The sequence below is a fragment of the Salmo trutta genome, chromosome 14 (genome assembly GCF_901001165.1).
Source record: "Salmo trutta chromosome 14, fSalTru1.1, whole genome shotgun sequence".
Classification (NCBI taxonomy): Eukaryota; Metazoa; Chordata; class Actinopteri; order Salmoniformes; family Salmonidae; genus Salmo; species Salmo trutta.
In genome coordinates, this window is record NC_042970.1 from 41606251 (window position 1) to 41631657 (window position 25407).

The window sequence follows — 25407 nt, forward strand, 5'->3', positions numbered from 1 at the left end:
TGAACCATAATGCCAACCCACACTACTAGCAATACAAACTGATTGTCATAGCTAGCCACCATGAATTAATCTGCAGGTAGCTAAAGCTAACCAACTAGGTTCAATGTTAGCTATTTAGCTAACATTAGGCTATAACTAGCAATGCAAATAGCTTTCTGAGATACTAATAAAATTACTACACAGATCATACACGTAACGTTAGCTAGCGAGACAGCTAGCTAGCTAACAGTACATTTTAACCTCTCTAGGGCAGGCGGGACGAAATCGTCCCACCTACGTAACAGCCAGTTGAATCCTGTGGCGCGATTTTCAAATACCTTAGAAATGCTATTACTTCAATTTCTCAAACATATGACTATTTTACAGCTATTTAACCTCTACGGTCTAGGGGGCAGTATTGAGAATTTTGGAAAAAATATGTGCCCATTTTTAACTGCCTCCTACACCAACTCAGAAGCTAGAATATGCATATTATTGTTCAGGTTTGGATAGAAAACACCCTAAAGTTTCTAAAACTGTTTGAATGGTGTCTGTGAGTATAACAGAACTCCTATGGCAGGCAAAAACCTGAGAAGGTTTCATGCAGGAAGTACCCTGTCTGACAAGGTGTTGTTGTTCTTGCTTCTGTTTATTGAAGAGTCAGGATCTTAGCTGTAACGTGACAATTCCTAGGGCTCCAATAGGCTCTCAGAACCCGGGAAAAACCTGAACGATGACGAGGCAGCCTCAGGCTGAAACACAGAATCCCCTTTTCCAAGTGGCCCATCAGAGGACAATGGAATTAGGCGCGTGCGCGATTCGACCCCGTGCAGTATTTTCCTTCGGCTGTTTAGCTAATTGCAAATTCCCGGTCGGAATATTATCGCTTTTTTACGAGAATAATGGCATAAAAATAGATTTTAAACAGCGGTTGACATGCTTCGAAGTACGGTAATGGAATATTTAGACATTTTTGTCACATTCTGCGCCATGCGCACGACCGTGATTTACCATTCTGATAGTGTCTAGAACGCACAAACAAAACGCCCCTGTTTGGATATAACGATGGATTATTTGGGACCAAACCTACATTTGTTATTGAAGTAGAAGTCCTGGGAGTGCATTCTGACGAAGAACAGGAAAGGTAAGACCATTTTTCTTATAGGAAATGTGATTTTGGTGAAGGCTAAACTGGGTGGGTGTCTAAATAGCTAGCCCGTGATGGCTGGGCTATGTACTTAGAAAATTGCAAAATGTGCTTCATCCGAAAAGCTATTTTAAAATCGGACATATCGAGTGCATAGAGGAGTAATGTATCTATAATTCTTAAAATAATTGTTATGCTTTTTGTGAACGTTTATCGTGAGTAATTTAGTAAATTGTTAGTAAATTCCCCGGAAGTTTGCGGGGGGTATGCTTTTTCTGAACGTCACATGCTAATGTAAAAAGCTGGTTTTTGATATAAATATGAACTTGATTGAACAGACATGCATGTATTGTATAACATCATGTCCTAGGTGTGTCATCTGATGAAGATCATAAAAGGTTAGTGCTGCATTTAGCTGTGGTTTGGGTTTTTGTGACATTATATGCTAGCTTGAAAAATGGGTGTCTGATTATTTCTGGCTGGGTACTCTGCTGACATAATCTAATGTTTTGCTTTCGTTGTAAAGCCTTTTTGAAATCGGACAGTGTGGTTAGATTAACGAGAGTCTTCTACTTCTACTTCAATAACAAATGTAGGTTTGGTCCAAAATAATCCATAGTTATGTTCCAACAGCGACGTTTTGTTTGTGCGTTCAAGACACTATCCCAATGGTAAATAACGGTCACGCGCACGGCGCATTTTGTGACAAAAGATTTCTAAATATTTCATTACCGTACTTCGAAGCATGTCAACCGCTGTTTAAAATCAATTTTTATGCCATTTTTCTCGTAAAAAAGCGATAATATTCCGACCGGGAATCTGCAATTAGGTAAACAGCCGAAAGAAAATACAGCACGGGGTCGAATCGGGCACGCGCCTAATTCCTTTGTCCTCTTATCGGCCACTTGGCAAAGGCGATCATGAGTTTCAGCCTGGGGCTGCCTCGTCATCGTTCAACTTTTTCCCGGGGTCTGAGAGCCTATGGAAGCCGTAGGAAGTGTCATGTTACAGCTAAGATCCCCACTCTTCAATAAACAGAGACAAGAAGAACGACTCCTTGTCAGACAGGCCACTTCCTGCATGAAACCTTCTCAGGTTTTTGCCTGCCATATGAGTTCTGTTATACTCACAGACACCATTCAAACAGTTTTAGAAACTTTAGGGTGTTTTCTATCCAAAGCCAATAATTATATGCATATTCTAGTTACTGGGCAGGAGTAGTAACCAGATTAAATCAGGTACGTTTTTTAACCGGACGTGTAAATACTGCCCCCTACCCCCAACAGGTAAATTTTCTGACAAAATTACAAATGTTTAATATCTGAAAATGTATCTAGACTCTTACCTGTATACATAGATGAACGCTTCTCCCTCTCTGTCATGGATACCATGGTTGCCATTAGTTTGAAGATGTAATCCGTAGACAGTTGTTTTATACAACAGCCTTCTGTGTTCTCTTTTTGACTCCCTCCTCATTTGCAATCATACTCTGCTTCCACTGGGCCTTCCACTGATTTGAAAACTTGGTCAACTTCTTCCGTGACAACAACACTGTTGATAGTCATTTATTACCCATAACTGTCATCAGAATACTCTACATTGTCTGCTTCAATGAAAATGTTTTTACCTAAATGAGGGATTTCTTAATCTTCTGAGTCAGAGAAAGTCAGTACGGCAAGATCATCCTCCCACTGATCTTTGTCGATAGTTGCTGTTAAATTCAGGGCAGCGATGTTGAGAGCAGTAGCAACACTTTTGCAGTTCAGTTCTCTATGATATATTTCAAAAAATCCTTGGTAGCAAGAATTATCTACACATACTGAGCAGCTCATGTTATAGACAGATGCATGCTACATGGCAGATCAATCCGACCTCATCAAATCAAATCAAATGTATTTATATAGCCCTTCTTACATCAGCTGATATCTCAAAGTGCTGTACAGAAACCCAGCCTAAAACCACAAACAGCAAGCAATGCAGGTGTAGAAGCACGGTGGCTAGGAAAAACTCCCTAGAAAGGCCAAAACCTAGGAAGAAACCTAGAGAGGAACCAGGCTATGAGGGGTGGCCAGTCCTCTTCTGGCTGTGCCGGGTGGAGATTATAACAGAACATGGCAAAGATGTTCAAATGTACATAAATGACCAGCATGGTCAAATAATAATAATCACAGTAGTTGTCGAGGGTGCAACAAGTCAGCACCTCAAGACTAAATGTCAGTTGGCTTTTCATAGCCGATCATTGAGAGTATCTCTACCCCTCCTGCTGTCTCTAGAGAGTTGAAATCAGCAGATCTGGGACAGGTAGCACGTCCGGTGAACAGGTCAGGGTTCCATAGCCGCAGGCAGAACAGTTGAAACTGGAGCAGCAGCACGGCCAGGTGGACTGGGGACAGGAAGGAGTCATCATGCCAGGTAGTCCAGAGTCATGGTCCTAGGGCTCAGGTCCTCCGAGAGAGAGAGAGAGAGAGAGAGAAAGAAAGAAAGAAAGAAAGAAAGAAAGAAAGAAAGAAAGAAAGAGAGAGAGAATTAGAGAGAGCATACTTAAATTCACAAAGGACACCGGATAAGACAGGAGAAATACTCCAGATATCACAGACTGACCCTAGCCCCCCGACACATAAACTACTGCTGCATAAATACTGGAGGCTGAGACAGGAGGGGTCAGGAGACACTGTGGCCCCATCCGACGATACCCCCGGACAGGGCCAAACAGGCAGGATATAACCCCACCCACTTTGCCAAAGCACAGCCCCCACACCACTAGAGGGATATTTTCATCCACCAACTTACCATCCTGAGACAAGGCCGAGTATAGCCCACAAAGATCTCCGTCACGGCACAACCCAGGGGGGGGCACCAACCCAGACAGGAAGACCACGTCAGTGACTCAACCCACTCACGTGACTCACCCCTCCTAGGGACGGCATGGAAGACCACCAGTAAGCCAGTGACTCAGCCCCTGTAGTAGGGTTAGAGGCAGAGAATCCCAGTGGAGAGAGGGGAACCGGCTAGGCAGAGACAGCAAGGGCGGTTCGTTGCTCCAGAGCCTTTCCGTTCACCTTCACACTCCTGGGCCAGACTACACTCAATCATATGACCCACTGAAGAGATGAGTCTTGTGAGTTTGTACACATCCGGTGGATAGAGAGCCGTTTATTATGTTCAACATAGGAGGGCCAAGCACAGGAAGCAGCTCTTTCAGTAGTTTAGTTGGAATAGAGTCCAGTATGCAGCTTGAAGGTTTAGAGGCCATGATTATTTTCATCATTGTGTCAAGAGATATAGCACTAAAACACTTGAGTGTCTCCCTTGATCCTAGGTCCTGGCAGAGTTGTGCAGACTCAGGACAACTGAGCTTTGGAGGAATACACAGATTTAAAGAGGAGTCCGTAATTTTCTTTGTAATGATCATGATCTTTTCCTCAAAGAAGTTCATGAATTTATTACTGCTGAAGTGAAAGCCATCCTCTCTTGGGGAATGCTGCTTTTTAGTTAGCTTTGCGACAGTATACATTTTTTTTCTCGGATTGCTCTTATTTTCCTCAATTAAGTTGGGAAAATAGGATGATCGAGCAGCAGTGAGGGCTCTTCGATACTGCACGGTACTGTCTTTCCAAGCTAGTCGGAAGACTTACAGTTTGGTGTGGTGCCATTTCCATTCCAATTTTCTGGAAGCTTGCTTCAGAGCTCGTGTATTTTCTGTATACCAGGGAGCTAGTTTCTTATGACAAATGTTTTTAGTTTTTAGGGGTGCAACTGCATCTAGGGTATTGCGCAAGGTTAAATTGAGTTCCTCAGTTAGGTGGTTAACTGATTTTTGTTGGGTAGGCAGATGGCGGCAGAGGGAGTCTGGAAGGGCATCAAGGAATCTTTGGGTTGTCTGAGAATTAATAGCATGATTTTTGATGCTCCTTGGTTGGGGTCTGAACAGATTATTTGTTGCTATTGCAAATGTCATAAAATGGTGGTCCGATATTCCAGGATTATGAGGAAAAACATTAAGATCCACAACATTTATTCCATGGGACAAAACTAGGTCCAGAGTATGACTGTGGCAGCGAGTAGGTCCAGAGACATGTTGGACAAAACCCACTGAGTCGATGATGGCTCCGAAAGCCTTTTGGAGTGGGTCTGTGGACTTTTCCATGTGAATATTAAAGTCACCAAAAATGTGAATATTATCTGCTATGACTACAATGGCCGATAGGAATTCAGGGAACTCAGTGAGGAACGCTGTATACGGCCCAGGAGGCCTGTAAACAGTAGGCTGCATAGATTTCATGACTAGAAGCTCAAAAGATGAAAATGTCGGGGGGGGGGGGGGGGGGGGGGGTTGTAAATTGAAATTTGCTATAGATGTTAGCAACACCTCCGCCTTTGCGGGATGCACGGGGGATATGGTCACTAGTGTAACCAGGAGGTGATTCCACATTTAACACAGTAAATTCATCAGGCTTAAGCCATGTTTCAGTCAGGCCAATCACATCAAGATTATGATCAGTGATTAGTTAATTGACTATAACTGCCTTTGAAGTGAGGGATCTAACATTAAGTAGCCCTATTTTGAGATGTGAGGTATCACGATCTCTTTCAATAATGGCAGGAATGGAGGAGGTCTTAATTCTAGTGATATTGCTAGGGCGAACACCGCCATGTTTAGTTTTGCCCAACCTAGGTTGAGGCACAGACACGGTCTCAATGGGGATAGCTGAGCTGACTACACTGACTATGCTAGTGGCAGACTCCACTAAGCTGGCAGACTGGCTAACAGCCTACTGCCTGGCCTACACCCTATTTCATTGTGGAGCTAGGGGAGTTAGAGCCCTGTCTATGTTCGTAGATAAGATGAGAGCACCCCTCCAGCTAGGATGGAGTCCGTCACTCCTCAACAGGCCAGGCTTGGTCCTGTTTGTGGGTGAGTCCCAGAAAGAGTGCCAATTATCTACAAATTCTATCTTTTGGGAGGGGCGGAAAACAGTTTTCAACCAGTGATTGACTTGTGAGACTCTACTGTAGAGCTCATCACTCCCCCTAACTGGGGAGGGGGCCAGAGACAATTACTCGATGCCGACACATCTTTCTAGCTGATTTACACGCTGAAGCTATGATGCGCTTGGTGACCTCGGACTGTTTCATCCTAACATCGTTGGTGCGAACGTGGATAACAATATCTCTATACTCTCTACACTCGCCAGTTTTAGCTTTAGCCAGCACCATCTTCAGATTGCCCTTAACGTCGGTAGCCCTGCCCCCTGATAAACAGTGTATGATCGCTGGATGATTCGTTTTAAGTCTAATACTGCGGGTAATGGAGTCGCCAATGACTAGGGTTTTCAATTTGTCAGAGTTAACGGTGGGAAGCTTCGGCGTCTCAGACCCCGTAACGGGAGGAGTAGAGACCAGAGAAGGCTCGTCTTCTGACTCCGACTCGCTGCTTAATGGGGAGAACCGGTTGAAAGTTTCTGTCGGCTGAATGAGCGACACCGGTTGAGCATTCCTACAGCATTTCCCTCCAGAAGCCATGAGACAGTTGTCCGGCTGCGGGGACCGTGCGAGGGGGTTTATACTAACGTTACTATCTGTACTTACTGGTGGCACAGATGCTATTTCATCCTTTCCTACACTGAAATTACCCTTGCCTAACGATTGCGTCTGAAGCTGGGCTTGCAGCACAGCTATCCTCGCCGTCAAGCGATCGTTCTCCTGTATATTATGAGTACAGCGACTGCAATTAGAAGGCATCATGTTAATGTTACTACTTAGTTTCGGCTGTTGGAAGTTCTGACGAACCATGTCCAGATAAAGCGTCTGGAGTGAAAAAGTTTAATGAAGAAAAGTTGAGTGAGGGAAAAACTAAAAATATAAACGGTAATTAAAAAGTAGAAACCGTAAAGTTGTCAGGTAGCAAAGTAAGGTTGGCCTCATCTCTCGGCATGTCCAGCCCAACTATTATCTCAGCAAATCATGGATAGCAGGAAGTTTCTTGGCTTTTTCTGTGGCACAACCAACTAGTCTAACAATTGTATTTGTATTTACAGATGACATACAACTTTTTTATTCCAGAAAGCAATACAAATTCCAGATGGCATACACCTTTTTATGTTCCAGAAAGCATTTCTGCCAAATAACTCATTTTGATTAAAAAAAAAAAAGGTTTTACTGTCAAATGCCTTACCTGTGAAATAGTGATGTGCGACATACACCTAGCTTCTTAAAACGGGTCACAAATGACTATTTCAAATTGAAACTGTGTAGAATTGATAATGGACCTACTGCAATTATAGTCTCTTCACTCTACCCAGCTGGCTAACAGTCACTAAAAAAACTAGACAGTTGGGGAACCATGAAAATTCCAAAAGCGATGGATAACTATTTTTTATATATTCTTTTTATACATTTTGACCTCCAGACCTTGGTGAAGACTGAATGTGTTATTTCATAGTGTTGATGTCTTCACTATTATTCTACAATGTAGAAAATAGTAAAAATACAAAAAACCCTTTGAATAAGTAGATGTGTCCAAACCTTTGACTGGTACTATATGTCAGTTGTTAATAAACACAGAACCTTCTACCTCTTTTAAAATGAAATACTAGACATGTGGGGTAAATAAATCCACCATATTCTAAACATGTGGTGATTGAAAAAGGCGTAAAGATACAATATAATGTATGCATTTTCTATTTAATTATGTGGGAATAATTATGCCTGCACTTTGTTTACATTGTGTGGGTCTCTGAGTGTGTACTGTATGTGGGCTGTGGGTATGGCTGTGTTTGAATGTGTTTCTCTGTGTTGATGTGTGAGTTCCTGTGTCCTCTCTCCCCTCAAGAGAAGGATGCAGTGTTAGTGTGTGGTTCTCTGTGTTAATGTGTTTGTGTTTTCTCTCCACCCTCCAGAGAAGGAGACATTCCTGAGTTCATTCGTCCTGAGGGATCTGCTACCATCATCGTTGGGGAGTTACTACCGATACACAGGCTCTCTCACCATCCCGCCCTGCAGCAAGGTGGTCGAGTGGATCATCTTATCCAGACCCGTTTTCCTCTCCCACTCACAGGTCAGTTACACATGCACAGACACACACACACTATCATCCCACTATTTCTATATACCCCTATTCCCCTACTCCCCTCCTTCTCCCCTTCCTCTCCTTCCTCCTCCTCCTTCTCTTCCTCTGTGTATCAAACATTATAGTCCAGGTAGCAGGTAATGGACTCTAACAGATATTTATGTAACTTTCAAAATTCTTTGTTAGTTTACAATTGTACAATTTATGCTCCCCACATATAAAATGTGCTGGAAATGCAATATTGTAATTTTTATGACTCACACGGTGGAGGTACATATTAGCTGTAGCCTACTGTACATGGTGGAGGAACATATTGCCTGTAGCCTACTGTACAATGTGGAGGAACATATTTCCTGTAGCCTACTGTACAGTCGTGGCCAAAGGTTTTTAGAATGACACAAATATTAATTTTCAAAAAGTCTGCTGCCTCAGTTTGTATGATTGCAATTTGCATATACTCCAGAATATTATGAAGAGTGATCAGATTTATTGCAATTAATTGCAAAGTCCCTCTTTGCCATGCAAATGAACTGAATCCCCCAAAAAACATTTCCACTGCATTTCAGCCCTGCCACAAAAGGACCAGCTGACAACATGTCAGTGATTCTCTCGTTAACACAGGTGTGAGTGTTGACGAGGACAAGGCTGGAGATCACTCTGTCATGATGATTGAGTTTGAACAACAGACTGGAAGCTTCAAAAGGAGGATGGTGCTTGGAATCATTGTTCTTCCTCTGTCAATCATGGTTACCTGCAAGAAAACACGTGCCGTCATCATTGCTTTGCACAAAAAGGGCTTAACAGGCAAGGATATTGCTGGCAGTAAGATTGCACGTAAATCAACCATTTATCGGATCATCAAGAACTTCAAGGAGAGCGGTTAAATTGTTGTGAAGAAGGCTTCAGGGCGCCAAAGAAAGTCCAGAAAGCGCCAGGACCCTCTCCTAAAGTTGATTTAGCTGTGGGATCGGGGCACCACCAATACAGAGCTTGCTCAGGAATGGCAGCAGGCAGGTGGGAGTGCATCTGCACGCACAGTGAGGCGAAGACTTTTGGAGGATGACCTGGTGTCAAGAAGGGCAGCAAAGAAGTCACTTCTCTCCAGAAAAAACATCAGGGACAGACTGATATTCTGCAAAAGGTACAGGGATTGGACTGCTAAGGACTGGGGTAAAGTCATTTTCTCTGATGAATCCCCTTTCCGATTGTTTGGGGCATCTAGAAAAAGCTTGTCCGGAGAAGACAACGTGAGCGCTACCATCAGTCCTGTGTCATGCCAACAGTAAAGCATCCTGAGACCATTCATTTGTGGGGTTGCTTCTCAGCCAAGGGAGTGGGCTCACTCACAATTTTGCCTAAGAACACAGCCATGAATAAAGAATGGTACCAACACATCCTCCGAGAGCAACTTCTCCCAACCATCCAGGAACAGTTTGGTGATGAACAATGCCTTTTCCAGCATGATGGAGCACCTTGCCATAAGGCAAAAGTGATAACTAAGTGGCTCGGGGAACAAAACATCAATATTTTGGGTCCATGGCCAGGAAACTCCCCAGACCTTATTCCAATTGAGAACTTGTGGGCAACTCCAAGCATTGATTATGCAAGAATGGGCTGCCATCAGTCAGGATGTGGCCCAGAAGTTAATTGACAGCATGCCAGGGCGGATTGCAGAGGTCTTGAAAAAGAAGGGTCAACACTGCAAATATTGACTCTTTGCATCAACTTCATGTAATTGTCAATAAAAGCCTTTGACACTTATGAAATGCTTGTAATTATACTTCAGTATTCCATAGTAACATCTGACAAAAATATCTAAAGACACTGAAGCAGCAGACTTTGTGAAAATTAATATTTGTGTCATTCTCAAAACTTTTGGCCACGACTGTACATGGTGGAGGAACATATTGCCTCTAGTCTACTGTACATGGTAAGCTGTAGGTGGCACTTCACTTTCTAGTATGGAAAATGGCTGTGATGATTTTTCTACAATATTCACAACATATTGACACAATTACTATCTTTATAGAATACAAATCTAATTTGATCAATTACATGTGGAAATACGTATTTGAGTGAACATTAGCAAGCCAACAGTAGATTAGATTAAACAGGAAGTGAATTATCCCCTCCCTCTCTCCCCGGTTTTAGCTTGTGGCTGGCTAGGTTTAGGATATTTACTTGCCCATACCAGTGACAGAATTAGCTATGTTATCGACATATGGCATTACACAAACAAAATCTAGCTCTCTTATTTTGCCAGATAGAAAGAAATAGCCACAAAATCATTCAGAGACGGAGGAAGACGATAGCTAGCTATAGCAAGCTAACGTTAGCAGCTGCCTCTTCAACAAGAAGCAACTGTGACAACATTGATTTTAAGATTTAAAAAAATATATATACTTCTCCATTGAGCAAAATCCACAATCCACCCCTCCAAAGAAAGCATGGTTCTTGGGCTTCCCCGAAATGCCACCACATCCATGATCGGATCTACGCCTGAAGCGTTGCATTTCAGTTTAGCCCGCATAGAAAACTCCACCGGAACCTGGCCAAATTACCAAAAAGCACAGCCCCCACAAACACCTTGAAAACCTACTCTATACAGTAACCTCCGTCGCAGCCAAAACTACTCTTTCCCATAGGCTTGTACTATCTATAGCAGGGTATCCCAAACTCTGTCCTCGGGCTCCCTCTGGGTGCACGTTTAGTTTTTTGCCCTACACAGCTGATTCAAATAATCTAATCTTGACGATGAGTTGGTTATTTGAATCAGCTGTGTAGTGCTAGGGCAAAAACCAAAACGTGCACCAGGGTGGTGCAGGCTTTTAAATTCCCTCTGACACCAGCTTGACTATTACGCACCAAACCAGGTGCTGTACTGTATGTCCAACACTTGGTTATACACACATCTATTGACATATCCACATATTATTTCCTCGAGTGTTACAGTACATATTTGAAGAGCTCCGGACGAGATATGTCCATAAACTTGCAGCAGAGGACAAATCCTTTCTTCTGTATTGGTTAGCGGGATGGAAAGTATTGACTGTGTTCTGCGGTGTTTTATGGCGTTCACAGATGGTCTCTTTATGAATCTGTAAATCATTTTTCTGTGCGTCCATGATTCCAGCCGATCTTTAATGTGTAGTCATTACAGCGCTCTGTAGGAAATCAGTCAAAGAGATCCACGTCAGCAAATTCGCCCCATTGAAATGTTACACACTCCTCGGGCCAGTTGAGCGGAACAGCAGCCCGTTCATGTCCTTTACTTCAGGGACACCCCTTCCACCCAACACACGCAAACACACACACCCGCAACCACCCCAGCTCGTGCCTTACTGAAGACTATCTCTTTCTCTCTCGCTCCCTCTCTCTCTGTGTCTAGCTGGAGGCGTTCTACTCCATCTTCACCACGGAGCAGCAGGACCATGTGAAGTCGGTAGAATACCTGAGAAACAACTACAGACCCCTCCAGGACCTGGACAACCGGGAGGTGTTGAAGTCTGCTGTTAAAGATGCCTGGCAGAGGGACCTGACCGACAACCTGGGACTGGGTACAGATGGCACCACAGACGCATCCAGAGGTACCACACTACACCGTTTCTTCTAGTCAGTCAGTCAGTCAGAGACGCCTGATTGACAGCCTGGGGACGGACCCCCACGGCACCATCGACGCATCCAGAGGGACCACTACACCTGATCTGACCTTACGCTGACTCTCACTCTGTCACTCAGTCCCTGTCATTTTTCCATACCATGTATTAACTCGTACTCACTCACTCATACAGACTTTCAGTTATTTATTGCCTTTCTCTCTCTTTGTATACAATCATTTTTTCTTACTTTATTTTCCATCACAAACATTGTTAGTTGAGGCTCCGCTAAAACCGCTTGAGTCCATCCATCCAGAAAGGCTCCTGCCTCTTTAAACGTGGGCTCTCTCTTTGTTTTGAGTGTGGCTAGTAGAGAGAATTGATCAGGTGCGCATGTGATGAAGTGGGAGCTAGCGCTGTAATGGGCTGCAGCAGTATTTATCATTAATATGCACACTAAAAATAAAGCCATACAAATTAAGTTGTGAAATTGCTTTTGTGGCAATTATGTCAGTTGAGGGGATGGGTGGAACAAGTCCTGGACCAACAAACATCTGTCTCTCTCTATCTCTATCTCTCTCTCTCTCTCTCTTTCTCTCTCTTTTTTAAAAATATATTATTAATGTATCTCTCATTTCTCCTTCCCACTCTCCCTCATTTCTATCTTGTTCTCTCTCCCTTCTCTTCCTCTCATCTTTCTATCGCTATTTCCTCCTCCATTTGTCCCATTTTCTCTCTCCTCGCTCTCATAAGATGACTCTGAACACAGGGTTTAGTATGAGGGAGCCGCTCTCCTCAGCGTTTAACTCCTCTCCTCCTCTCCTTTCTTCCTCTCTTCTCTCCTCTCCTCTGCTCTGAATGTGGAGAGATGTGTGTCTGTGCCCTCTTTTCTGGCTTGCGGATGATACGGTGAATGATGATTATGGTGGTGATGAGGGTCATAATGCCCTCAACTGGTGAATGACATGTGTAGTGTCGAGCTCTCGAAGCAGTAACAGAGGACTTCCATTAGGCTTCAGTCACAGTGTGTTTCTCAACCTAACCATCTCTTTTTCATCCTCCCCACCTCTACTCGCTATGCCTTCTCCTTTCCCTTCTCTTTCCCTGCATGCCTCTCTCTCTCTCTCTTTCTCTCTCTCTCTCCCCTCACACCCCACCTCCATTTCATATATTATACATCATATGTTTCCAGTGATTTAGAAAGTTTGCTTACAAAATAGTTGTGACATTTACCTGCTATGGTGCGTTTCCATTAAACTAAATTTCCATTGGTCTGTTAAAAACAGCTGGACGTCACACCAAAAAAATAAAATAAAAAATATATATTTCTAAAACTTAGGCAAATTGACAGCATCCTGTATGGCTGCACCCACCTATCTGTTTCATATCTCAGGAAGCCTGCAAAAGCCAGCATGGATAGAATACAAGAACTGACTAATATTTTCCATATTCTAATAATATCGCCACGGACCGTGCCATGGTGAAACTTGCACTCCTGCTGACCTGAAATAATTGGATGGTGAAACTTTCACCCAGCCAGCCAACCAGAAAAGCAAAGCAATGCAAAGCGTTTCAGGCATTCTTGAAAGTCAAGTCAATCCTGCAAAGAAACCTTTTTTTTATAGCCTAGTTAAAAAAAAAATGTTTTAGCAACCAGTAGGTATTTAGAATTAAATGTGGAGTGGAGTTTTTTATAGTTACGGGATGACATCATGTGCCCCATGTACCTTTATTCTGCAATCATTATTTATTTTTAAAAAACTCTGTTTCCATCATCATTTGTCGCAATAAAAAAAAGTATACAAAAAATCCACCCGTCATGCAGATAAAAATGGTGTCGATCTTTAGAACAGTTCTCATATAGCTGCCGTTTCCATTACACATGTCGCAATGTTGTCGTTTTTTGCAAAAATGTCATTTTTTGAATAAACCTGACTATTCACACTACTTTCATATAATTTTCTCTGTAGTGGAAAAAGGGAGAAATCTCAGACAGACACACCCTCAATAAAACACATAATGATATTAGATGCCTGTCCAGTGCCCATACTGTGGCCTACAGCACCACCTTCAGGTTATGTATAGTGCTGCTCAAGGATTCCTTCATACACAGGAAATGGCAATGGTTACAGAATAGACAGCTTGCCTTACCATCAGTGTAATAGTGGCTCCCCTTGAGTGATTCTGAATGTATCTACTGCTTCCTTTGAATCTGTATTTCTGTCTCTATTGGTTTCACTGTTGCTGCCATTGAAAACCAAGCCTTGTGTAATCTAACTTGTACAGCTCAGAATATGTGTCATGATGTTCAATTTCTCATGTAAACAAAGTGATATGGTTTTATTGCAGCCAGATAAGTAGTTACGGCTCTTGTGTCTTGGGAAGCCTCCTCATTCATATTTTCCTTTTCATGAGGAGGTGTGTGTTGTCCTCCTCCAGTCTACAGCCACCGGTCTCTCCATGCATCTCTCTAGTCCTCCACCCATCCATCTCTCCATTCCTCCGTCTCTCCATGGCTCTATCTATCTATCTATCTATCTATCTATCTATCTATCTATCTATCTATCTATCTATCTATCTATCTATCTATCTATCTATCTATCTATTCACCCCTCCATCTCTTCCCCCCTCCACCTCTTCACCCCTCCACCCCTTCACCCCTTCATCCCTTTACCCCTCCATCCCTTTACCCCTCCATCTCTCTACCCCTCCATCTCGTCATCTCTTCACCCCTCCATCTCTTCACCCCTCCATCTCTTCACCCCTCCATCTCTTCACCCATTCATCTCTTCACCCCTCCATCTCTTCACCTTTTCACCCCTCCATCTCTTCACCCCTCCATCTCTTTACCCCTTCACCCCTCCATCTCTTCACCCCTCCATCTCTTCACCCCTTCACCCCTCCATCTCTTCACCCCTCCATCTCTTCACCACTTCACCCATCCATCTCTTCACCCCTTCACCTCTTCACCCCTTCACCCCTCCATCTCTTCACCCCTCCATCTCTTCACCACTTCACCCATCCATCTCTTCACCCCTTCACCACTTCACCCCTTCACCCCTCCATCTCTTCACCCCTCCATCTCTTCACCCCTTCACCCTCCATCTCTTCACCCCTTCATCTCTTCACCTCTTCACCTCTTCACCTCTCCACCCCTCCATCTCTTCACCCCTCCATCTCTTCACCCCTCCATCTCTTCACCCCTCCATCTCTTCACCCCTTCACCCCTCCATCTCTTCACCCCTTCATCTCTTCACCTCTTCACCTCTTCACCTCTCCACCCCTCCATCTCTTCACCCCTCCATCTCTTCACCCCTCCATCTCTTCACCCCTCCATCACTTCACCCCTTCACCCCTCCATCTCTTCACCCCTCCATCTCTTCACCCCTCCATCTCTTCACCTCTTCACCCCTCCATCTCTTCACCCCTCCATCTCTTCACCCCTTCATCTCTTCACCCCTCCATCCCTTCACCTTTTCACCCCTCCATCTCTTCACCCCTCCATCTCTTCACCCCTCCATCTCTTCACCCCTTCACCCATCCATCTCTTTACCTCGTTACCCCTCCATCTCTTCACCCCTTCACCCCTCCATCTCTTCACCCCTTCACCCCTCCATCTCTTCACCCCTTCACCCCTCCATCTCTTCACCCCTTCACCCCTCCATCTCTTCACCCCTTCACCCCTCCATTTCTTCACCCCTCCATCTCTTCACCTTGTTACCCCTCCATGTCTTCACCTCGTTACCCCTCCATCTCTTCACCTCTCCATCTCTTCACCCCTCCATCTCTTCACCTTTTCACCCCTCCATCTCTTCACCCCTCCATCTCTTCACCCCTCCATCACTTCACCCCTTCACCCCTCCATCTCTTCACCCCTCCATCTCTTCATCTCTTCACCCCTTCACCCCTCCATCTCTTCACCCCTTCACCCCTCCATCTCTTCACCCCTCCATCTCTTCACCCCTTCACCCCTCCATCTCTTCACCCCTCCATCTCTTCACCACTTCACCCATCCATCTCTTCACCCCTTCACCTCTTCACCCCTTCAACCCTCCATCTCTTCACCACTTCACCCCTTCACCCCTCCATCTCTCCACCCCTCCATCTCTTCACCCCTTCACCCCTCCATCTCTTCACCCCTCCATCTCTTCACCCCTCCATCTCTTCACCCCTTCAACCCTCCATCTCTTCACCCCTCCATCTATTCACCCCTTCACCCCTCCATCTCTTCATCTCTTCACCTCTTCACCTCTCCACCCCTCCATCTCTTCACCTCTTCACCGCTCCACCCCTCCATCTCTTCACCCCTCCATCACTTCACCCCTTCACCCCTCCATCTCTTCACCCCTCCATCTCTTCACCCCTCCATCTCTTCACCTCTTCACCCCTCCATCTCTTCACCCCCTCCATCTCTTCGCCCCTTCATCTCTTCACCCCTCCATCTCTTCACCTTTTCACCCCTCCATCTCTTCACCCCTCCATCTCTTCACCCCTCCATCACTTCACCCCTTCACCCCTCCATTTCTTCACCCCTCCATCTCTTCATCTCTTCACCCCTTCACCTCTCCATCTCTTCACCCCTTCACCCATCCATCTCTTCACCTCGTTACCCCTCCATCTCTTCACCCCTTCACCCCTCCATCTCTTCACCCCTTCACCCCCCCATCTCTTCACCACTTCACCCCTTCACCCCTCCATCTCTCCACCCCTCCATCTCTTCATTTCTTCACCCCTCCATCTCTTCACCTCGTTACCCCTCCATCTCTTCACCTCGTTACCCCTCCATCTCTTCACCTCTCCATCTCTTCACCCCTCCATCTCTTCACCCCTCCATCTCTTCACCCCTCCATCTCTTCACCCCTCCATCTCTTCACCCCTCCATCTCTTCACCTCTTCACCCCTCCATCTCTTCACCCCTCTATCTCTTCACCCCTTCATCTCTTCACCCCTCCATCTCTTCACCTTTTCACCCCTCCATCTCTTCACCCCTCCATCTCTTCACCCCTCCATCACTTCACCCCTTCACCCCTCCATCTCTTCACCCCTCCATCTCTTCACCCCTTCACCCCTCCATCTCTTCACCCTTTCACCCCTCCATCTCTTCACCACTTCACCCATCCATCTCTTCACCCCTCCATTTCTTCACCACTTCACCCATCCATCTCTTCACCCCTTCACCCCTTCACCCCTCCATCTCTCCACCCCTCCATCTCTTCACCCCTTCACCCCTCCATCTCTTCACCCCTCCATCTCTTCACCCCTCCATCTCTTCACCCCTTCAACCCTCCATCTCTTCACCCCTCCATCTATTCACCCCTTCACCCCTCCATCTCTTCACCCCTTCACCCCTCCATCTCTTCACCTCTTCATCTCTTCACCTCTTCACCTCTTCACCTCTCCACCCCTCCATCTCTTCACCCCTCCATCTCTTCACCCCTCCATCTCTTCACCCCTCCATCTCTTCACCCCTCCATCACTTCACCCCTTCACCCCTCCATCTCTTCACCCCTCCATCTCTTCACCCCTTCACCCCTTCATCTCTTCACCTCTTCACCTCTCCACCCCTCCATCTCTTCACCTCTTCACCTCTCCACCCCTCCATCTCTTCACCCCTCCATCTCTTCACCCCTCCATCTCTTCACCCCTCCATCACTTCACCCCTTCACCCCTCCATCTCTTCACCCCTTCACTCATCCATCTCTTCACCTCGTTACCCCTCCATCTCTTCACCCCTTCACCCCTCCATCTCTTCACCCCTTCACCCCTCCATCTCTTCACCACTTCACCCCTTCACCCCTCCATCTCTCCACCCCTCCATCTCTTCATTTCTTCACCCCTCCATCTCTTCACCTCGTTACCCCTCCATCTCTTCACCTCGTTACCCCTCCATCTCTTCACCCCTTCACCCTTCACCCCTCCATCTCTTCACACCTTCAACCCTCCATCTCTTCACCCCTCCATCTATTCACCCCTTCATCTCTTCACCCCTTCACCCCTCCATCTATTCACCCCTCCATCTCTTCACCCCTTCACCCCTCCATCTCTCCACCCCTCCATCTCTTCACCCCTCCATCTCTTCACCCCTCCATCTCTTCACCCCTTCAACCCTCCATCTCTTCACCCCTCCATCTATTCACCCCTTCACCCCTCCACCCCTTCACCCCTCCATCTCTTCACCCCTTCATCTCTTCACCTCTTCACCTCTCCACCCCTCCATCTCTTCACCTCTTCACCTCTCCACCCCTCCATCTCTTCACCTTTTCACCTCTCCACCCCTCCATCTCTTCACCCCTCCATCTCTTCACCCCTCCATCTCTTCACCCCTCATCACTTCACCCCTTCACCCCTCCATCTCTTCACCCCTTCACTCATCCATCTCTTCACCTCGTTACCCCTCCATCTCTTCACCCCTTCACCCCTCCATCTCTTCACCCCTTCACCCCTCCATCTCTTCACCACTTCACCCCTTCACCCCTCCATCTCTCCATCTCTTCATTTCTTCACCCCTCCATCTCTTCACCTCGTTACCCCTCCATCTCTTCACCTCGTTACCCCTCCATCTCTTCACCCCTCCATCTATTCACCCCTCCATCTCTTCACCCCTTCACCCCTCCATCTCTTCACCTCTTCATCTCTTCACCTCTTCACCTCTTCACCTCTCCACCCCTCCATCTCTTCACCTCTCCACCCCTCCATCTCTTCACCCCTCCATCTCTTCACCCCTCCATCTCTTCACCCCTCCATCACTTCACCCCTTCACCCCTCCATCTCTTCACCCCTCCATCTCTTCACCCCTTCATCTCTTCACCCCTTCATCTCTTCACCTCTCCACCCCTCCATCTCTTCACCTCTTCACCTCTCCACCCCTCCATCTCTTCACCCCTCCATCTCTTCACCCCTCCATCTCTTCACCCCTCCATCACTTCACCCCTTCACCCCTCCATCTCTTCACCCCTTCACCCCTCCATCTCTTCACCACTTCACCCCTTCACCCCTCCATCTCTCCACCTCTCCATCTCTTAATTTCTTCACCCCTCCATCTCTTCACCTCGTTACCCCTCCATCTCTTCACCTCGTTACCCCTCCATCTCTTCACCCCTCCATCTCTTCACCCCTTCATCTCTTCACCCCTCCATCACTTCACCCCTCCATCTCTTCACACCTTCAACCCTCCATCTCTTCACCCCTCCATCTATTCACCCCTTCATCTCTTCACCCCTTCACCCCTCCATCTATTCACCCCTCCATCTCTTCACCCCTTCACCCCTCCATCTCTCCACCCCTCCATCTCTTCACACCTTCAACCCTCCATCTCTTCACCCCTCCATCTATTCACCCCTTCATCTCTTCACCCCTTCACCCCTCCATCTATTCACCCCTCCATCTCTTCACCCCTTCACCCCTCCATCTCTTCACCCCTCCATCTCTTCACCCCTCCATCTCTTCACCCCTTCAACCCTCCATCTATTCACCCCTTCACCCCTCCATCTCTTCACCCCTCCATCTCTTCACCCCTTCACCCCTCCATCTCTTCACCTCTCCACCCCTCCATCTCTTCACCCTTCCATCTCTTCACCCCTCCATCTCTTCACCCCTCCATCACTTCACCCCTTCACCCCTCCATCTCTTCACCTCGTTACCCCTCCATCTCTTCACCCCTTCACCCCTCCATCTCTTCACCCCTTCACCCCTCCATCTCTTCACCACTTCACCCCTTCACCCCTCCATCTCTCCATCTCTTCATTTCTTCACCCCTCCATCTCTTCACCTCGTTACCCCTCCATCTCTTCACCTCGTTACCCCTCCATCTCTTCACCCCTCCATCTCTTCACCCCTTCACCCTTCAACCCTCCATCTCTTCACACCTTCAACCCTCCATCTCTTCACCCCTCCATCTATTCACCCCTTCATCTCTTCACCCCTTCACCCCTCCATCTCTTCACCCCTCCATCTCTTCACCCCTTCATCTCTTCACCCCTCCACCTCTTCACCACTTCACCTCTTCACCTCTCCACCCCTCCATCTCTTCACCTCTTCACCTCTCCACCCCTCCATCTCTTCACCCCTCCATCTCTTCACCTCTCTATCCCTCCTTCCTCCATCCCTCCATCCAGTACCCCAGAGACTGGTTGGTTGGACTATGCCGGAGCCCTGTGTGTTAAGGCCTGGGGCTAGTGTCTTTATGAGCTTATGTGTTCTTTCAGTCTGTTTGAAGCTGCTCCTCAGGAAACCAACAGCTGGATGAGTCAGCAGTCAGACAGTAATAAAATATTGAGCTGCTCCTCAGGCTGCCTGCCTGCAACCCACGCACGTAACACACACACGCATGCATACAAACGCACGCACACAAACACACACACAAACCTAACCATGAACCTAACCACTAACCCATTTCCTTAACCCTAATTATAACCCTAACTCTAATTGTAACCCTTAATCTACCCCTTAAGGTTAAAATAGCAGTGGTGTAAAGTACTTAAGTAAAAATACTTTAAAGTACTACATAAGTCGTTTTTGGGGTGTATCTGTACTTTACTTTACCATTTATATTTTTGACATCTTTTTATTTCACTACATTCCAAAAGAAAATAATGTACTTTCTACTCCATACATTTTCTCTGACACCCAAAAGAACTCGTTACATTTTGAATGATTAGCAGGACAGGAACATTTTTCAATTCACACATCCGTACTGGTCATCCCTACTGCATCTGATCTGGCGGAATCACTAAACACAAATGCTTTGTTTGTAAATTACGGGCGTGTTCGTCAATTCAATCTGGCGCTCTGAGCATTCGTAAATTCAGAGCGTTGTCAGATTATTCGTTCGTATCGCTCTCGGGGGGTTCAGAGCGCACACTGGATGCTCTGGAGCGTTCTGACCTCACAACGGCAGTCAAGCACCGGAGCTATCATTGGCTAGCTTGCTAGCTACTTCCGGACACAAATCACAGAACACCTCACTCTGACCGTTTTACTCTGAGCTGGTTATTATCCATTTCATGTTATCCAGAGCGTTGGTGACTGTAACTGTGCTGCTGGCAACAATTTAATGACACTTTTTTTGCAGACGTTTACTGACACCAGCCGTATTCAAGGAGTGTGGAGTGTTGATAAATTCATCTGTTATTCTGCCCTCTGGCACACTCAGACGAGAGGGCTCTGAAATCGGAGTATATAGACAGAGCGAATTTACGAACGCACCCTATGTCTGAGTGTTGGAGTGTGCCCCTGGCTATCCATAAATTAAAAAACAAGAAAATTGTGCTGTCTGATTTGCTTAATATAATGAATTTGAAATGATTTATACTTTTACTTTTAAAACTAAAGTATATTTTAGCAATTACATTTAATTTTGATACTTAAGTATATTTAAAACCAAATACTTTTAGACTTTTACTCAAGTAGTATTTTACTGGGTGGCTCACTTTTACTTGAGTCCTTTTCTATAAAGGTATCTTTGCATTTACTCAAGTATGACAATTGGGTACTTTTTCCACCACTGTCCTTTGTCCTCATGGGCATGTGGGAAATTCCATGTTTTACTATCCTTGTGAGGCCTTTTTGGGATTTTAGGTCCCGATAAAGATAGAAGAACCACACACACACACACACACACACACACACACACACACACACACAGTGCTTGCCATCATCAGATTGGACTGCTACGATGTAAACACAGCCAGCAGTCCGCCGCTCCGAGCAAGGCGTTCTATTTTTACCTGTTTGTTTGTCGGTGTCACCATTGCTTCATTTGTAAGAAAAACAAGTTCCTCAAGGCTCTCTCTCTCTCTCTTTCTCTCTCTCTCTCTCTCTCTCTCTCTCTCCCCCCTCTTCTTATATCTCTCTCTCTATTCTATCCTCTTCCACCCAGGGTAGTTTTTATGTGACTTATGAGTCATTTGTTTACCTTTTTTCTCCTCTCTCCTCTCTCGATCCATCCCTCTCCTCATTCTTCCCCCCTCCGTCCCTCTCCCTTCCTCACCAGTCTGTAGCAGTGCCCCGGTCAACATGAAGATCCAGCCGCTGAATGGCACTGCCCTGGTGGTGAGCTGGCAGCGCCCGCTAGTGGTTTACCACCCGCCTATCACCAGCTTCATGGTCTCCTACAGCTGGGTGAAGAGTGATGTGGCCTACGAGAAGACCTTCACCAAGACTGGGGACCAGAACATGGTGAGACACAGATAGACAACACTCTGCAGTTTACAAGAAAACAAGCGTTTTCCCTGGTAAGAAACTATTCAGCTGCCATACTCAGGACCAGGAGTTTTCACTAATCTTGTGATCTGACCAGGAACAACTCTGTGTCCTAGTTATAGCCCATAGTTAGGTCCTGGTCAGGTCAGGTTGACCAGAAAAAAACGAGTGTGTCTGTCACTCGGTCACAGTGACCTGGCTGGAAATAGACACTCCAAGCCTGTCCCACACACACTGCACTGATGACTCCCCACTGTGATGTGTCAGTTTGGTGGGCTCAACTCCCTCCAGTGTCAGTGAGAGGTGAGATGGACACTTCCTCTGTCTGATACGGTGGCTATAATCTGTGAACTGGGTGAAGTTATGTTTTTTATATTTAAAGACATGGCAGTCATCTTGTTGATATATTTCCTGCCCTCACATTAGTTACTTGGATGTGTTGATTATTTAGACGTGCCAAATGGAGACTAAAGCGCCCAACTCTGTCTTTCATCCTCTAAAAATATGTTTTGAGATGAGGCCAGACAGAGGAGGCTTTGAACAATCATTTCATTTAAATAAACATACGCAGCAGGAGGGACGCTGTCTGAAGAGAGACGATGCAGAGACATTTCCTTGACATCCATCTCTCCTTGGCTACACTCAATCACCACCGTCTCTCTCTCTCTCTCTCTTTCTCGCTCTCTCTCTCTCTCGCTCTCTCGCTCTCTCTCTGCCAAGTCCCTCCTTCTCCTCCCGCTCGTCAGCCCCCTCTTTCTATTTCTCTGCCCACTTAATTTTCATTTTTATTTTCAATCTCCGTACCCGGACCCCCTTATCAGGGTCACATCAGGGACCTGCAGGCTTCCTGCAATCACAATTGAATCAATTGAAAACCACTCAAGCCCTTAGTTTCACTTCCCCTTCTCTCATCTCCCCTTCGGCCAATGCAATAACATTCCATTCTGGAGACCATCTCTAATAGAATTAACTTTAACCAGAATGGCTTCTGCTGCATCAGACAGTGAGGGATAGGTAGGTTTCAGTTTCAGGCTTTATTAGTCATATGTGCGGGATGCGCATGGTATACATCGTCCAACGAATTGCTTACTTCTCCACAACGCAACAACGTTAAGAAATAATAAAAGATAAGAATACGTACATAAAGAAAATGGCTCAGTAGAATAGAAATAAACATTTTAGCATAGGTATAATACAGGAAGGCACAATTTATTGTCCAGTTTTTACACGTGTATTGGGGAAGGGGGGGCAGTGTATAAACTGAGCAGTATAGTAAGAGTCTGGTAGCAGCAGTTGTGATGTGTGTGTGTAGCATGAATGTGTATGTGTATGTGTGTGTGCGTGAGTGCTAAGGTGCAGAGAATCAGAGCAGGTGGTCAGTCCAGATCAAGTGTTCAGCAGTCTAATGGCTTGTGGATAGAAACTGTCTCTGAGCCTGTTGGTATCAGACCTCATGCTCCGATACCGTCTGCCCTACAGTAAGGTTGTGAACAGCTTGTGGCTGGGTTGTGTGGGTTCCTTGATGATGATGCGTGCCTTCCTCAGACACTGTTTCGAGTAGATGTCCTTGATGGTTGAGAGCACGGTCCCAGTGATGTACTGGGCCGTCTTCACCACCCGCTGGAGGGCCTTGCGGTCTTAAGGACACAGTGAGGGGTACGTGAGGACACAAAGAAGGGTAGGGGTTAGGTGAGGATAAAGCAGATGCTATAGATCCCTAACATGGCTGTGAGCTGCCGGTATTGACACTCACGAATTGTAAATCATATGTGAATTGTTTCCTTAGGCCTTTGATGTACTGTATTGTGGATAGCCCATATCTACAGGTCTCAGTGGCAGTCTGTCTTCCTGACTCTCGTTCTCTCTCTCTCTCTCTCTCTCTCTCTCTCTCTCTCTCGCTGTGATCAATTTACAGAAGGCGGTGATAACCCATGTGTCTTCAGACATCCTGTATCTGTTCAGAGTCCAGGCGGTGTGCCAGAGAGACCTACGCAGTGACTTCAGCCAGACACTGCTCTTCAGAGGTAATCACACCACACACCATAACACAGCATATACAGTACAGCCCGATGGATGGAGTCTTAACTTCCAAATAATCTTGACCTTCGAAATGATTAGAGTTACTTTAATACTAACAGCAGACACTTGTCTTTGTTTCAAATGCATGTCTAACGTTGTCCTCTGTTTGCTATTCCAGCTAACACCACCAGGATATTTGAGGGAACACGGATAGTGAAAACTGGAATGGTGAGTGAAGTGGACATCATTTGTGTTGTCCAGACGATGGCGACATAGTAATTTATTTTGTTATGTGCCAGCATGATTACTGACTATCTCTCTCTCTTTCTGTCTCTCTGTCGCTCTGTCTCTCTCTGTGTGTGTCTCTGTCTCTGTGTCTCTCTCTTCCTCCCTCCCCCAGCCCACTGTCTCCCCAGCCTCCTCGGCAGACATGGCTCCCATAAGCTCCGGATCCTCTACCTGGACCTCCTCTGGCCTCCCCTTCTCCTTCGTTTCTATGGCTACAGGGGGCAGGGGCCCCTCGTCCAGCGGCAGTCAGGCCACGGTAGCATCGGTGGTAACCAGCACCCTTCTGGCCGGCCTAGGCTTCAGCGGAGGGGTCATCTCCTCCCTACCTGGCTCTCTCTGGCCCACCCAGGCCCCTGCAGCCAGCCCTGGGTCTAACCCCGGCCCGGGTCCCAGCCGCCAGCCTGCCCAGCCCCAGGCCTCCACCGAGCCCCCCACAGCCCCTAAGGGTGGTTCTGACACGGACACCCCCACAGAGGAGAAGGAGGTGGGGGTGGACAGGGAGAACGAGGCGGAGGAGGGAGAGGGAGAGGAGGATGAAGGGGAAGACGACAGGAGGAGGAAGAAGAATAACAAGACAGCGCCTGATGAGGTGGAGATGCATCTAAATGACACTGTGGTCAAAGAGCCCATTTCCGCCCTCACCCCCACAGCCACAGCCAAAGAGAAAGGACAGGGGCAGGGAGAGCCTGTTGCTAACAGCACCACAGTGCCAATAAGTGGAGGGGAGGACCAACTGGTCAGAGTGGACAGTAACACAGGGCCCACTGTGGAGCCAAAGAACGACACAGCAGAGAGAGAGATACAGATTCCCCAGAGCCCAACACGCTCCCCAAAGACTAGCGGGGAAGAGAAGAGCCTTTGGCCTTTCTCTGTCCACACTGGTGAGTAGAACTCTCTGTATAGCCCAATCTTTGGAACAAGGGGCAGATTTAAGCAATAAGACCCAAGGGGGTGTGGTATATGGCCAATATACCACGGCTAAGGGCAGTTATTTTGCACGACGCAAAGCAGAGTGCCTGGAATACAGCCCTTAGCCGTGGTATATTGGAAATATACCACAAACCCCCGAGGTGCCTTATTGCTATTATAAACTGGTTACCAACGTAATT

At 46.5% G+C, this 25407-nt stretch overlaps 1 protein-coding gene across 2 annotated transcripts in view; it reads left to right on the top strand.

The window, feature by feature from the left end:
- Positions 1 to 25407, top strand: part of ca16b (carbonic anhydrase XVI b) — a 298762-nt gene that overhangs the window by 242972 nt on the left and 30383 nt on the right. For both annotated transcript variants that reach the window (XM_029775887.1, XM_029775888.1), the window contains exons 7-12: positions 8026 to 8183; positions 11584 to 11782; positions 21783 to 21967; positions 23907 to 24015; positions 24189 to 24238; positions 24411 to 25179. In XM_029775887.1, coding sequence (XP_029631747.1) covers positions 8026 to 8183; positions 11584 to 11782; positions 21783 to 21967; positions 23907 to 24015; positions 24189 to 24238; positions 24411 to 25179 — 1470 coding nt within the window. The remainder of the gene's footprint in view (positions 1 to 8025; positions 8184 to 11583; positions 11783 to 21782; positions 21968 to 23906; positions 24016 to 24188; positions 24239 to 24410; positions 25180 to 25407) is intronic.